Here is a 16,941-nt window from a genome sequence, read left to right as displayed (position 1 = left end):
CATTGCCATAACATTCTTTTAAAATCTTGTCTAGAGGAAAGTCTTAACTTAAGAAGGAAACAATATTTTCTGCAATATTACAGTTATTCTGAGGCCTTTGTATGTGAATATCCGTTACTGACAAACTGCATGCTTCCCATATGTTTTAATGTATCTGATTAATGAAGCTATCAAACATGCGGTTGAATGTACGAAGTAAATCATATCATAAAAAAGTCCTTTAAGAATCAGATGGAAAAGATATATTAAGCATGATGGTTTGGACCATTTGTTGCAACAGCCACATTCAGTGAAAAGAACAAATTATTTCTCTATGGACAGCTAACTTCTTCCAAGAGATGGGAATACTAGGAGGTTCTTCAACGCAAAGTTCATTGCTGACTTTGATAATAATTAAAAGCACTAGACATTCCCAGTTACAAAAGAAAAACGCAACCAGTGTTTCATGCAAGAGCTGTATCAATCTATCTTTGCTATCCATCTTTATAATATTTTACATCGAGATAGAAAAAATAGAGCTAGATACAGATAGCTCACTTCTGCTTCAACTCAACTACACAAACCATTTTGGTCCCTTCTGGTGTAGTGATATAGCTTAGTTGACTTCTCTTTGACTCTTCACTTCTGTTTAATATTGTTTTATGAATTCACTGAGTTCAGGTATATTTCTCTTGGGAGATGCATCAAAGGGCAGCCTTGTATTTTTTTTACCTTTACATGCTGATTTCTGTTTCGGTCCCTTTGACTGCTTTTGCTCACCTAAAGACATTAATAACACTTCGATTTTAATTTCAATTTTCATCTATAGCCTATCTTGCAAGGGCATTGTTTAACATGAGAGAATATGCAAGGAAGAAAAAGGCAGTGGTGATTTGTGTTTAAAGAAGATTTTAAAGATATACCTTTATGACAATACATGAGTATTGCTTGTAAAATGTGAATAAAGTTGTGAAATATTTCATCGCTATATCTGCCACCACTTCCTGCGTTCCATTGTTTTCAGAAGCTCATCTGCCATGGATGCAAAGTTCTCTGCTCCCTCCTGTAGTTCTTCTGTACGCTTGCTGATTGTCTGGCAATATATAATGATTACAGAGGTTTATACTAATGTTGGCAATAGACTTAAAGAGGATAATAAGTTAAACATCTATTAATATTTATTTCTGTAGTGATTCTTTCTAATCTTTCATAGCAGAAAAACTTGAGAAACTAAGAAAGTATACATATTAGATTGTTGAAAATTCAACCTACATTCTATGGGGGTTCTAAATCCGCAACAACAGGGATAGGTTAGTTGATATATTTTAGTTAAAATTGTTTGTATGAATCCAACAATCTACAAAAGTAAAGTCTTCTTTCAGATGGGCTCCCAGAAAGTGTTTAGCTCTAAAAAATGTACATTTGCAAACATTTCAACGGAAGCAACAACTCATGGAAAGACCATTGACAGAAATGGTCAAGACCAAGCTAAAATGCATACTAACAGGGTTGTATAGAGTTATTCAGAATATTAACAAACCCACAAAAGTCTAATGTAAGTTACTGCAGCTTTTTGTGACAAATATTCTGGTGTTTCTGCTTTCAGCTAGAGACATTGTTCATTAGTGTCCACAGCTTTTTGCAAAGTACAATATTTTCAAGATTTCTGGTCCTCCGAATTTCCCCCATATTGAAAATTTGGAAAAGACACTAATTTGCTCACTAGAGAAAGGATTATGAGAATTTGACTACATTGGTGGGGTCCATGACTGAAACTTTCTGGGTTCTTTTTGCAACCTTGTTCTAATTTTTAGTGCAAATTTAAATGCTTGTTCCCATGCATTAATAGTGAGGATCTCTCTCTCATTGGATATGAGAAAAAAGGTGAAAGTACTGGGGTGAATTTCATCTTCAAACATAAATGCCTATGTTGCACAAGCTTTCAGAACATGGGAATGAGGACGCAAGAACAGGTACTTGTAATGGTTGGAAGATCCCTCCAAATTTCTAGGGAATCTCAGGGTGGGAACGACAAATATATATATATATATATATATATATATATATATCACCATAACATAGTAAACGAAAATAAATGTAGTATGCAGTGAGATCAAAATAAAGAAATAATGAGAGACTAGGAAATGTTTAGAGAGAGAGAATATAAGACGAGAATTTCATTAAAAAATGACCACAAAAATAGGTCAATAGCACTGCTGAGAACAATGATGTCATTACAAAGTGGAAGCACAAAAATGGATTCTATAATACTTCTTGTGGCTTGACTATAAATTGTGCTCTAAAAAGATTAATTTTACATATATAATTTGGTGATCACACACTATGCCAATCCATTTGAGGGATAGACAGTCACTTGGAAGGGAAGGTCTAGCCTCTAGGGATTTCATCTTACTGTTAGTTTCCATCAGGAAAACATACTATTGTGTTGGACAAGCTCTCTAGGGTGAATCTTCAACCGTAGTGTGGGATACTGGTGGCACTATTGGTATAGCGGTTGGGACATCCTAAATGAGTAGGTCCTCCTAAATGGCTCTTCATATTCCTATTTAATAATTCCAAAATATTTACAATATTCCTCAATGCCTAAGGATTATATCTAACATGTTTTAGTCTCTTGTTTAAAGGTGATCTATTGGGTTCAGATATCCTCTTGCTGTTTTTAACGTCAAGGATTTCTGCATGCAAGGTGCCATTTGGGGGATGAAGAGATTTCTGCACTTTGCTTTCATTCAACAATTCCTTGAGGGATAAATTTCCCAATTTAACCTTGAAAACTTTGGTGGAGAGAATGAGCATTTCCTTTTGCATCTGTTTCAGCAATTTAGCAAAACTATGGGAATGGGAAGCCAATAAAACCAAATCAGTGGAAAGAATTAACATGCTGTCAGAATTAGAACCTATAAGGTAATGTTCCAATGAATATATATTCCGCAGATTGTCTTTATGTAGTCTGAATCAAGGATGGCACTGGTAGGTTCTGTTGTTGTTCTTCTATTCCATTATTTTGTAGGTTGATGCTGTGAAATTCTGCACGAAGAGTAAAAAAGCTAGCACTGTGACAAAATGATCTAACAAAGCCCTAATTCTGTGATGAGAAATAACATTAGGGTAGCCACAAGAGGCATAGCCCAAAAGTCAGAAATAAGCCCTAGCACAAGTGCTCTAGAAAGAAAATAGCTGAAGCACAAGTGCTTTAGCAAGAAAAATAACTAAAGCACAAGGGGATTGATACCAATGTTTTAAAAAACGGAATCGGTGACCAGACCGGTCCACCTAATGAACCGCGTTTCGAACCGGGACTGGGCAGGTCTAAACGAACCGGCTTTAAAAAAATACATTAAATAATTATTTTTTAATGAAAAAAACTAGTTTTAAGATTTAAAACCATGATTCCAAGCCAATAGAGACAAAATATGCAAAGATTGCTCATTTATATACCATGTAAAGGTGAATATATCAAAATGGCACCGAGTGAAATACATATCATCGACAAAATACATAAGCAATGAGGCTCTAAATGGCCTCTAGAGTGCAAAAACAAAGCCTACAAACTATGGGGCCAGTGGCCTACTACAAGTCTACATATATTGTCATCTCCCTTCTCAAACACATTTGTAACAGGGTGTTGCTACACAATTTTGCACAATTTTGGCTAACGAAGAGAACCCATCATTTTCGACTTAGGGACTTAGAAGGCAATTCGACTTAATTTGGTTGCTAGTGGAATGAGGGGACCACCCACATGGGAATTCGAATTGGCCCATTTGAATAACTTGGAGGGAAAGTCGAATAGGTGGATGGAGGGGCCCACATGAGGTGAGGGAGACCCAAGGGGTTATAAGGAGGGAGCAACTCTCATTTTGGGATTCATTCATACATCTTGCAAACAAAATCACTTTACTGTTCACTTTGTTGTTTAGCTGAGTCAACCAACTGTTTAGCCACGAATCTCTCAAGTGGGAGATTCAACCTCTACTTCGGGGGACCATCCGTGCCCGCCCTAGAGAGGCAGTTCTACAAGGATTTCAAGAGTTCCGGGGCAGTGACATAGCACCACCAACCAGCGTAGAGCAAGGAGTGCATATTTCTGGGCAGCCAGGAAACACGCAAAGGGAGATTGAGGCAAGAAGAGATCTGATTGCTTGTTTGGGAGTTGGGGAGCTGAGGTAGTAGCATTAGACCAACATTCTTGCTAGGTTTTACAGCTAGCTGAGCCAACATTCCAACAATTCGAACTGCTGGGTTGGGGGACAACGTAGAGGCCACACAACAGATTTTCGTGGTACTTGGGAGCAGCTGAGTTGGGCCAAGAGATCATTTGGGGAGTCAAGGATTGGATAGCATGGGTGAACTCAACATTTTGGAGAATTTTTCAGGTGGATTTACAGGCAGTTTCCAGCAAGTCGAAATTGGCAGCTAGAGCTGAGGTGAGGCTCCAAGGGGGTGGAAAATCAAAAGTCTAAACCAGCCAAAATCATTTTTGCGTTTTTCTGGGTTTTTGACAAGGACCCCAAATATAAAGTTTCATAATTTTCTGAGCACCAGAGGTGGGGTTTTAAGCCGTATCTTTACTGTAGACATTGTAGAAATGTTGGGGATTGAAGAGTGCCTTTGGGGGTTGATTTTGGGAGGTCCAAATCCTGCTAAACCATTTTTGGGTTTTGGCCAATGAGTCCGAGGTTAAAAGCATATAAATTTCTAGGCAGTTTCAGTGCACCTTCAAGCCATTTGAACTTCAGCAAAGCAACAGTTTCCGAGCAGTGCAGTGTAGATTGGTGCAGTAGCTGGGCAGCCTTTAGCTCAGCCATTTTCCTACCTGGGTTTGGTCCTTCTTGTCCTTTCAGACAAGCCCAGGTGCACCATTCCATCATCTATTGTATTTGACTTGCAAAAATATAATAAAATGGCTCAGAAGTTCTCCATTTGCAGCTTTTATATGGGTGTTCATTGAATATTTCGGTTTTGTAATTTGCTGCAGGTATGCTTTGCTTGTTATCACTTGTATTCCTATTAAGGATCATTACAGTGGTATCAGAGCATGATCTTGGCCCAGCTATGGGAAATTAGCCAGAAGATCATGGAAGCTTTGGGTATGAGTTCATAGTGATAGGTGAAACGGGAGACAAACCCATGGCTCAAGGGAAATCCAATATGCAGAAATTCTGGGGTAGAATTCATTGGGACGATGAGAGGTTGGCCCAGTTGAGGAGGGCGACAGACTAAACCCATCCTCACCCTTACAACAAAGACGTTAGAGGTGAGTAGGTCGTGGGGGTGCAGCCATCTACATTGTGTGGGAAAAGTCGACCAGATCAAGGCACTAGATCTCCTGAAAAGGAGCAAACAGGACAAAGACAATTAGAGGGTGAGACCAAGGGGCGCTTTTGCTGGTGGAGACCTAGCTTTAGATATCAGGAGAGGTTGAGCATGATGCTGAGAGCCCACAGAATGGTGAGGAGCACATCGATATACCCGGTATGGCGTAGGAGTCACCTTTATTAGAGACCCCTTTGATAGCCCTAGTTGACACCCTAGTGGAGAGGATAGAGCCTACTCACATATAGCCATTTGTTGAGGGGGTGCCATCCTTGGACGAGATGCTAACAGTTGCTGAGGTATCTGGAACCGTGACCGAGTTTACAGGTGATAGATTTCCAAGACAGTTCCATCAGTTTCAGGCCAACCTTCTAGCATTGAAAAGGAAGGCCGCATTAGTGCAAGAGGTGATTCTGCAGCAGAACGAGGAGCTGGAGGGCATGCGAGCGGTTTGTACCGAGTCCACGACCAAATTGACTCACGTTGGGGAGCAGTTGGATTGCCTACTGGTGTAGCTAGAGTGCACATTGGATTGTGAGAGCAGCCCTCTTCGAGCATACATAGACGAGGCTGGCAGCACTGCTAGGTTACCTTGGTCCATTGGATAGAGGGAGACAGAGCTACCTAGTTAGATTGTATGTATTGACCAGGAAAGTGAGATGAGACGACCTGAGTTGAACAGGGTGCAACACCCGCATGCTGGGGTTGTTCTATGTGTGGGAGTTCGTGCATTCGATCCCTCTCTTAGGGTTGGGTGGCGAGAGATTCTGAGTTGGTACCTAATGGAGTGGACTATGGAGATGGTAGTGGACCCAGGTGGAGCTCAGTAGGAGTTTCCAGGCACTGGGGATGCTGGAAGCCCCGACTGGCATTGGGATTAGGGAGGGACCACCTATCGTTTCCCATGTATGCCGGTTGACTACAACTGGGATGGTGCAGTTGACCTAGCAGTTGAGCATGCACATTCGCTCAGGGAGTCTTGATCAACACTAATGGCCGACTAGTTTATGGACAGACTCTTTTAGTTTTCTTGGTATGGCATTTGTACACGGGATCACCTGGTGATCAACATACTCTGGCAAGAGTTTGTTGGAGGAGGTGGCATTGGTAGGCCATTAGATGATGCCTTGTATGGAGCTGGGGGCTCTTCACTTTTGTGCAGGGCACAGAGGAAGCAGAGGAGTGGAGCAGTGGTGACATCACTGCTGACAAATAGCGAGAGTCACTTCTCGGATCCCTCAAGGGGGATTTGGAGGGAGGATCCATTCATCGGCAGAGATAATGATGCGATGGTGGAGGTGATGATACTGATCGCGTGTGGCCTGACACGTAGAGACATAACTCTAGGCCATCATATCCAGGGATGTGTGGGAGCATCTATTGTTGATCAGTGGTCTACAAGTGGGCATGGAGATGCATGGTGGTGTGTTATAGTGTGTTGGACTATGTTGCAGAGTGGGAGTGCCTCACATCGCAGTGAGTACATGCGGGGAATGACAGGTGCAGTGACAGGTAGGAAGCAAGACAATACAGTATGGCATAGCTACAACCGAGGGTATCCAACAACGTACAGGGGTAGGCCGCGGTGTACAGTGGCATGTACAGGAGTACTAGGATGATCAGTGGTATGCAAAGGCGTATGGTGCTGCACAACGAGGTCTTGGAATGTTGCCTCCAAGCACACCATGGACGAAGATACCGGGCATACCTTTGGGTGTAGTTCACCCAGGATCGATGGGGACATAGATGAGCGATACTTGATGGTATCCGTGAGGACTCACACTCTTGATCCTCTTCTATGTCACTTACAGGAACGAGCGATCTGGTTGTTGTCCTTTGAAACTCTGGGGCCTGGGCAGCAGGGGACAAGGAGCTCACCCAAGATATTTGGATGACACTTGGTGCGATAGAGGGTAGACTTCTCAACAGGGGCATCGAATCAGTGCACGAGTTGACAACCACAGGTCAAGGGATGAGGTGATCACCTACAGGGATGGCATATCATTCGTCATTGATCCTATGCCTGGGGAGCTGGTCACAGGGAAGACATGTTTCACTGTTTCCACAGGGCATGTCTGGACCATGCATGAGCAGAGGATACCGTGTACTACTGAGATAGTTGTCCATTATGTATTAGGGTTCCCGACATTGTATCAACACATTCTCCATGGGGCAGGTAGCTGAATCGGTGACGATGGTTGGCAGGAGCAGGATGGATCCATATACACTGAGTCGATCGTGCATATCAGATACCCATCTATTAGTTGCATTCAGGGGGTAGCTATTTGGCACACGTGGTTTCTAGTAGTCATTAGTACTACACAGTGGCAGGCACCAGACAATTTAGCATGCCTTAGATTAGTTCATGATGTATGGAGCCTATATATGGGTGGCACACAGTGACTAGAGATGAGGGCCAAAGGGATTCCATCGGTTGTCAGGGCTATGCCATAGAAAGTTTGCCTATGGGATGCAGGGATTCAGTTGATCAATAGATCAATTGTGATGAGTGGAGTCATGGCAGAGAGTGATATAGTTCGCTCTTGGGATGACACATGGGGGTTCACAGAGGGTTTCATCATATGGGAAGGCAAACATTCTCTATTATTGCACAGGTTCGGAGTTAGATTTGGATGGGTAGGCCTTGGTGCCATGGAGATGCCTATGCAGGATGTGTCTTGCCTCTTCTAGTATTCCACCATCGAGTTCCAGGAGAGGAGGATACTGTCTGCGCATGATGGGGAGTATGACATAGTCAGAGTAGCGCAGTGTCAACATGGTGGCACCACTCTAGGACTAGCAAGGAACTGGGGCATCACAACTCTTCACAACTCAATAACCATTAGGGATGCGCTGACTACTATAGGGGGGATCATACAGATCTTCCATTGGGCTTTAGCAAGTCACTGATGGAGCAAGGGACTTCTGGTACTTGCATCGGGCAGGATAGTGAATGGAGCGAGGGGAGCTTCATGTTGGACAAGATGGCTTGGGATCTTGGTATTGAAGGATTCTTTCATATCAGGAGTGTGCTGAGGTCAGGGGCAATTCAGTGGCATATTTGGGACCTTGGCACATGCTGCAGTGATAGTGGGGAGCAACAGTTAGAGAGGATGCTTGTTCAAGCATTGCTTGAGGACAAGCGATTTTTGGAGTGTTGGAAGAACTTGCTAGATGAGGATGCCACCTAGGAGGGTGAGCACATATTGGAGCACCCATCTTTGAGGTTGCTTGAGGGCAAACAACATTTGGGAGGGGAAGACTGTCATGTCCCTTCTCAAACACATTTGTAACAGGGTGTTGCTACACAATTTTGCACAATTTTGTCTAACAAAGAGAACCCATCATTTTCGACTTAGGGACTTAGGAGGCAATTCGACTTAATTTGGTTGCTAGTGGAATGTGGGGGCCACCCACATGAGAATTCGAATTGGCCCATTCAAATAGCTTGGAGGGAAAGTCGAATAGGTCGATAGAGGGGCCCACATGAGGCAAGGGAGGCCGAAGGAGTTATAAGGAGGGAGAAACTCTCATTTTGGGATTCATTCATAGTACATACATCTTGCAAACAAAATCACTTGATTGTTCACTCTGCTGTTTAGTCGAGTAAACCAGCTGTTTAGCCACGAATCTCTCAAGTGGGAGATTCGACCTCTACTTCGGGGGACCATCTGTGCCCGCCCATGAGAAAATGTTCTACAAGGATTTCAGGAGTTCCGGGGTAGTGACATAGCACCACCAATCAACGCAGAGCAAGAAGGTAGTATTTCTGGGCAGCGATGAAACACACAAAGGGAGATTGAGGCAAGTAGAGATCTGACTGCTTGTCCAGGAGTTGGGGGAGTTGAGGTAGCAACATTAGACTAACGTTCTTGCTGGGTTTTATAGCAAGCTGAGCCAACATTCCAACAATTTGAACTGCCGGGCTGGGGGACAACATAGAGGCCACACAACAGATTTTCGTGGTACTTGGGAGTAGCTGAGTTGGGCCAAGAGATCATCCGGGGAGTTAGGGATTGGATAGCACGGGTGAACTCAGCATTTTGGAGAAGTTTTCATGTGGATTTACACGCAGTTTCCAGCAAGTCGAAATTGGTAGCTAGAGTTGAGGTGAGGCTCCAAGGGGGTGGAAAATCAGAAATCTAAACCAACCAAAATCATTTAAGGTTTTTTGACAAGGACCCCATATATAAAGTTTCATAATTTTCTGAGCACTGGAGGTGGGGGTTTAAGCCGTATCTTTGCAGCAAACATTGTAGAATTGTTGGGGATTAAATAGTTCCTTTGGGGGTCATTTTTGGGAAATCCAAATTAGGGCAAACCATTTCAGTTTTTTGTGTGTTTTGGCCAAGGTGTCCGAGGTTAAAAGCATATAAATTTCTAGGCAGTTTCAGTGCACCTTCCAACCATTCGAACTTCAACAAAGCAACAGTGCAGATTGGTGCAAAAACTGGGCAGCATTTAGCTTAGCCATTTTCCTACCTAGGTTTGGTCCTCCTTGTCATTTCAGACAAGCCCAGGTGCACCATTCTATCATCTATTGTATTTGACTTGCATAAATATAATAAAATGGCTCAGAAGTTCTCCATTTGCAGCTTTTATTTGGGTGTTCGCTGAATATTTCATTTTTGTAATTTGCTGCATGTATGATTTGCTTGTTATCACTTGTATTCCTATTAAGGATCATTACATATATGATAATAGTGATCAACATTATCACTTGAAAATTCTCATGAGTCAGCATGATCAAATTTAGTTGGTTGAGTCTCAACTCCCAAACTTTGCAACTACTTGAGTCACAAACTTCTCTATTGGTTCAGTGACTTGAGTCTAAACTTCTGAAGGTATTCTGCCCTAACATGCCCTATTACTTCATTTGGTGCTCCACATGGCTTTACATGGCCGCCTATCCCAACCAAGTGTTGCTTGAACCTGTTAATACCCCCTCCTTCAATAGATTTTTGGCAATATTTGCAGATCATTTTGCCATCAATCATATCACAATGAGCCTGTGTAGTATCCTTGGCTTTTGGAGGCATGATGACTACTACTTAGCTTAAACTCTCTGTTGTTCCACTACTCCAGCAAAAACTCAACACTCTCCAAGCTCCCAATCAAATTGACGAATACTCCAAATGAGACGTGTGAGACAAATGAGAGGGAAAGGGCCTTTTGCTGTTCCACTACTCCAGCAAAAACTCAACACTCTCCAAGCTTCCAATCAAACTGACAAATACTCCAAATGAGACGTGTGAGACAAATGAGAGGGAGAAGGGCCTTTTAAAGGCTTGGAGAGGGTGTTTTTGGAGGGAAAGAACCCTTACTTTCCCTCCAAAACACCCTAAAAAATTGGAAAACAGTGTTGCGTGGGTCCTTCTCGACCATGGCAGCTAACTGGTCGGTTTAGGAAAGAACCAGCCGGTTTGACCGGTTCTGTCCTAAACCGACCGATTAGAACCAGTTTGGGCAATTTTTAGGCAAAACGGTGGGTCAAACTGGGTTTTTTCTGCTAGTTTGACCTGGTGGGCTTGCTAACCGGTGTGCCCCCCTCTCTTCTAATTTTATATTGACATCTTTAATATAATAATGCCTTTATAAAGTTAGGCAAACTTAGGCTTTTAGCCTTTCCATCACAACATTACCTTATAACATCTCAACTAGTCACTAGGACTAGGAGCTTACATGACAAACACTTTTACATGAAACAAGACTTTTACATAGACATTTTATCACTCTCTCAACTAGCATGGTCCATTCACTTGCAATTACATTTAAGTACTTATGTTCAAGATAACAATAAGAAGAAGGTCTTTTCCATGTGATCATTTAGTACTAGAACTTGGACACTTGTTGGAGTAAGCCTAAGAGGGGTCGGGTTCTAGGTAGTCACATCACAACAAGCCAAGAAGTCCATCACATGTGCCAATACTAGCTCATATGTCTTCTTCATTCGCCCTGACTCTTGCTAGACTTAGTCTTGATTGTTGCTCAAAGAGCTCACAAGACATTGCCTTGGATTTTGTACATGGTTCGCTGGGCATCCATTAGCAACTCCTTCATCCTGGATCTTGCCAAAGCTTAGAAGGCTTCTACCTTCGCCTTGACTTTTGCAGTGACTCACATGATTTATTGATTCTCCAAATCTTGCCTGGCTAGCCTTAGGGTGGCCATTTAAGGCCTCTCATTGGAGAACAACTTCCGATGCCACTATTTTCAACAGAAACTCATTAGCAAAGATTATTAAGCTTACCTTGGTGTATTACATGGCTTTATAGACATACTAGAATCATTTTATAATGGCCCATTGGGCTGCAAAATTTGGACTTACAATTCTAATAAACTGATGAATGATGATGATGAATTTCGGATATCTGACTGCTCGAACATGATGGAATTCCTTTGAAAAAAAGTGTACTGCTATAGGGTAGTTGACACAGAGTAGTCAACATTGCCTCACGGTGCATACTCATTTCTTGTGTGGAGCTTGTCATACATTACTACAAATTCCACATTTGCATAAATTTGCCCAATCCTTGTGTTGAATTTCCTTTGCAACTTGTGATGTCCCCTCTAATTAATTTCACCCAGCAGCCACACCAGTTTTGCAATTTTGGCTAAGACATGGCAATTTTGATGTTTTGGAGTACCTAACTTAGGGGAAAGGGGGTTAGGAGGACCTCACTTAATTAAATTGGCTGAGGGTACCAACATCGGAGAAAAAGGGAAATTGAAGTTGTAGTGGATGGTGGGGGCCACCCCAAAAAAGGAATACACACCCCTTGAGCAAACTCACACACTTTTGGATAGACAAAGGCCAAGGTGGGGTCATGCATGGGGCCCACATGGAGGAAGGGGAGCTCAAGGATAAGTAGTAAGGATGCATCATTTTGGGGGATTTTGAACCTTCACGTATTGAAGCTAACTAGCACGCTTGAATTGCTGAGCCAAGTTTGCAAGTGTTGTTCAACACATGAGATTCTCAAGCGAGATTCTCACCCTACATTCGGTGGACTTTGAGTGCCAGCCCAAGGAAGAAAGTCTACATCATTTGGGAGATGTTTCGATCTTGGCACCAATGTATTTCGTGGGACTTACTCAACAAACTAGGCGCAAAAAGGGAAATACGCATCACCCTAGAGAAAGGGTTGTGGAGCAGCAAACTTGCTGAGTTTTCCAGGAAAGCGCCTTGGACGATTTTCTGTTGGAGTTTTGGAGTGTTGGACAGGAACATTCTGGAGGGGATTTTGTTGTAGCAGTGTCACCATTTTAGGGACTGCGTGGGTTTGCACAAAGGGAGTTTCTGGGCCACACATGGGAGCTTAGGGGAAGAGGCAATGGGGCTGAAGCTTGTTGGGGCATCCAAAGAGGAATTTTTCCAGCATTTACTCTCATTTTAGGCACATAACAGGGGTATTTCTAGGTGGGCCGAATTACCTAACAATTGGAGGAGTACGTTGAAAATGGGGGTAATTTCGAGGTTCTGAACTAGACCAAACCCTTTTTGGGTTTTGGTGGGTTATTTGAGAGGAGGCTGAGGTTAATCCCCCAGAATTTTGTAAGCAATAGAGGTGGTCCAAACAACAGATCTACATCAACCAACAGTTTAGTTTTCTAGAGCCAATGTAGAGTTTGGAGCACAATTATCTTCACATCATCCGGGCCATTGTTTTTAAACCTAGGGCTTGTTTAGCTTGCCTTTGGCAAGCCCAGGTGCACTCACTCCATATTTTGCTGTACCCCCACTGAATTATAATAAAATGGCTCAACTTGGCTCAGTTTTTGGATAAATTTATGAATGCTACTTATGTGGGTGAAAGTTTTGTGTGCATGTGTTATTATGGTTGTTTATCACTGTTAATTTTCCCTTAGGAATATTACAGAGGTGTCGAAGCTCATAGTCTTCGCTTAGCCTGTGGGAGAAGCCTTATGTCTATGACACCAGCGGACAAGAAAAATATCACATACAGGAGGCAGAGGTACATAAGCAAGGAAAGGTAGTTGTAGATTACCCCTGATCCAGAAACCCTTGAGCTAGAGGTTGAGGAACCAGATACGGTGGACAATCAGAATGACAAAGTGAGTAAAGAGAAGAAATTTGACCAAAGCCTCTTGAAGGCTATCCATAACTTGTCTAAGGGTATTGAGGAGTTGAGGCAATAGAACAACGGGAACAATAAGGAAAAGGGCGTTCAAGGAGACATCCATTTGGGTGAGGGTTCAGGTACCTCGCACCATCAGGCAACAAATCCACCCAATGTACCTCATATCTCTAGCACACCACCCAAGTTGACTGTCCCTACATTTTTGGCATCAGGTGCTGGAGGGCCGCAGGGTCAAGAGGACATGCCCATGGGGGGGACTATTTTGCGGAGTACCAGTCCTATGGGGCTGATTTCAGAGAGGTCATTACCTTCAAAGACTTCTGCCAACTAAAGGGAAACAATAGGAGCAAGGGGCAAAATGGAGGAGGCTACATGCATGGCACTAATTTGCAGCACACGGTGGAAAGGTTATTCCTTTTGACCTTTGATGGCTCACCTAAGAGCTCAACTAGGGCATGGGTTGAGAAGCTGGATGTTTATTTCCAGCTTAACCAGATGACAGAGGTGGAGGAAATCAAGATTGCTATTGATGTAAAGATGATCATTGTTGTCATTGATGTCAACCCAAGCAGCACCAGGGGCTACCCTGATCTTGCAAGGGAATTTTGACTTGACAACTTACTCTATTTTGAGTCAAGGATCTTCTAGATGGACTCTACTCGTCAAGATGTTTCTGTTGATATATGGCACACCAAGTAATTCTTCACGGTTTGAGAGATATTCATGTTTGAAGTTAGTAACCCCAATTAGTGGGCTAAAACCCTATGGGGTTGTGGCATGGCACTCATAATTGGCTTGATCATTGAATAGTCAATAATTAATAATTTTTAAGCTTCTAAAATCCCTCCAACATTCTATATAGAAGCCCCTCTCAATTCTATAAAAGGAAATCTCATATATCCTCCAAAAGGTGTGATTGTGGCATTTTCACTATAACTTCATTTCTGCGAAGTCTTACATTCTGAAATTAAAACCCATTTGATTCGCAATCCTGATGAGTGTCATGATCGAAATTCAGATCTTGGTTCGCTATATTTTCGGAGATATGATCTATGGAAGTTAGGGTTTTTGCAAGCTCCCGAATTTCATCTCAAAGAAGTGACCATGGGAAAATCGTCATAACTCTCTCTGAGAAGAGGATTGGAATTCTATAAGAAGTGGCAGATAGTGCATAGACTGTAGTTTTCTGAGTTTGAATTTCAGAGCCAAAGGAGGAAACAGTCACATGTGGCACATCGTACAAGTTCGCTCTACTGAACTAGTCCATAATTAGGTCATTGTGAGAGACTGGGCATAACTTTGTCTTGAAGAGTCCAAAACGGGTCAGACCTATGGCATTGGAAAGAAGACTCAGAGGGCTACTACAGGACAAAAGATCACATATTGGAGATCTGAAATCACAGAGATACATCAGATTAAATATCGTGCTCCTAGAAGGCAAGAATAAACTAGATCAAGTGCTCTCAAGGGGTGCAAAGGACCAGACTTTCTAGGGCAGCAAAGAGCAAGGTGCAGCAAATTGATGTAGCAGAGGCAAGCTATAGGTAAGTATCTTTTGTATATGCATGTTCATCTCTTAATTGCATTAGGTTCTTTGTATTCTAATTTGTTGTTTTTATTTAGCATTGACATATGCTCTGTAGGATGAGGTAAATTTTGCTATTATCATGTCATGGGTATTTCCTTGAAGACTTTTTGTAGGTATTATATATTCATCAAGAGAAGACTCAATGCATAATATAATGTTTTGAAGAGTGAGAAAGGGTAGCATGACAAGAGCAACAATCAAGGTGCAGAACAGTAGCAAGAAGTTCACCACATGAAGTCTTCAAGTGGGAAGCATTGCATACAGACATTGTAAAAGTATCATTGTACAGAGTCATTGTAAAAGCATCATTGTAAAAGTTGTACAAGTTTCTATCTGCCAAGAGTTGAAGAGGCAGTGTCGGGAGGTCTAGGATCATCATTAGGTGGTTGTGTCATAGTTGGGGTTATGGTCTAGTGTGTCTTCTTCTTCTACATCATTCTATATCATTGTAAAGTGGACCATTTTCCCTGGTACGAGAGTCCATTCTTCTTTTATTCTTCTATAGGGTGGTAGGGTGGTGCTAGGCTGGTGCATGAAGTCACCAACAGGTTCAAGCCTGTGAAAACTTCAGGGTGGTAGGGTGGTGCTAGGGTGAGTTGTAGCTCATTGGGTGTTGGGGCATCCGTTCAGTTGACTACTGAAGAATCTCGGGCGTTGGAGCGTCCATCTAGTGGGAGTTGGAGAAGAATGATTTTCTAGAATTCTAGGAAGTTGTTGCTTTCATTTTAGTTGGGGCTGAAGATTAAAGAATTTATTAGAAAAGCGTTCGGTGGTTTTTGACCCAGAGGGGGTTTTCCACCTAAAATCTTTGTGCCTCATGTGTTCTTTTATTTACTATTATTACTGCATAAATGTTAATAATAATTGAAGATTAACTAATGCTCTGAAAAGATTTAAAAGTGCTAATTGTAAGAAATACTGATTCACTCCCCCTCTCAGTATTTTCCTATAGATTGCCACTCTACACTTGGAGGGAGAGGGCCATGACTGGTGGTTCCATGGGTTGGCCACTATGGGCATGCAAGAGTTATAACCTATGAGGATTTCACACAAAGGGTGCTGGAACGCTTTGAGTGAAGAGACCAGAACGAGCACTTTCATGAGTTGACACGGCTTAAGCAGACCGGTAGTGCAAAGACTTATATCTCTGAGTTCATGAGGATATCCATGATGGTTCCGGATTTGTCGGAGGTCAGGAAGGTCTTTTTGTTTTTGGAGGCGTTAACAGAGCCACTGAGGGGGTTGGTGAGGTCCAACAGGCCCACCACCTTGTAGGATGTAGTGGGTAGAGCCCGAGACTTACAAGTTGCTCTTCCCAGGACCAAAGCACAGGCACCCACTAGACCGGTATTCTAGCAGCGGGGTAGAGACATTAGACCCCCACCACAGTGAGATATTCAGGGGTGTGGGCAGTTGGATGATGAGGCTAGGAGGGAACTCCATAGGAGGAAGTTATGCTTCACTTGCCAAGAGCCATGGGCACCGATGTACTAAGGGCAAGGCACACTTCATAGAGGTATTTTCTGATAGTGAGCTCAAGGATGATGCAGAGCAGGAGATGGGCATTAGTGATGATGAGCCACAGGGGATAGGAGGAGGAGGTGGAGGACCACCACCCATACTAGGAGGAGCCCCCTTCTTGTCTGTAGCAGGGGTCATCGCTTCACTTTGGGGAGTGCCAAAGTACCTTACTCTAAGGATCAGGGGCAACATGTTTCGGTGCTGGTAGATAGTGGGGCCACCCACAACTTTGTAGATGCCCATATGGTGGAGAGGAGAGGCATATGCACTGAGTCTTTTGAGGGATTCTCGGTCTTAGTGCTGGGAGACCGGACCATGTAGTGTACTAGATACGTTCTCGGGATGACAGTGGTGATGGGGAACTATTCTATATGATGGATCACTTCTTTGTGGTTGATGTTCCAAACACCGACG

At 42.8% G+C, this 16,941-nt stretch overlaps 1 protein-coding gene across 5 annotated transcripts in view; it reads right to left on the bottom strand.

The window, feature by feature from the left end:
• Positions 1 to 205: 205 nt before the first annotated feature.
• The window catches only part of LOC149192717 (uncharacterized), a 473,076-nt gene continuing 456,340 nt past the window's right edge, over positions 206 to 16,941 (bottom strand). For all 5 annotated transcript variants that reach the window (XM_089404676.1, XM_089404677.1, XM_089404679.1 and 2 more), the window contains 2 exons: positions 903 to 1,072; positions 206 to 759 (listed from right to left, as the gene is read on the bottom strand). In XM_089404676.1, coding sequence (XP_089260802.1) covers positions 965 to 1,072 — 108 coding nt within the window. In that variant the 3' untranslated portion in view covers positions 206 to 759; positions 903 to 964. The remainder of the gene's footprint in view (positions 760 to 902; positions 1,073 to 16,941) is intronic.

This window comes from Pinus tabuliformis, chromosome 2_2 (genome assembly GCF_031772625.1).
Source record: "Pinus tabuliformis cultivar Carrire ecotype Pingquan chromosome 2_2, CPIR1, whole genome shotgun sequence".
NCBI classification, from domain to species: domain Eukaryota; kingdom Viridiplantae; phylum Streptophyta; class Pinopsida; order Pinales; family Pinaceae; genus Pinus; species Pinus tabuliformis.
This window is presented reverse-complemented; position numbering and strand designations above follow the sequence as displayed.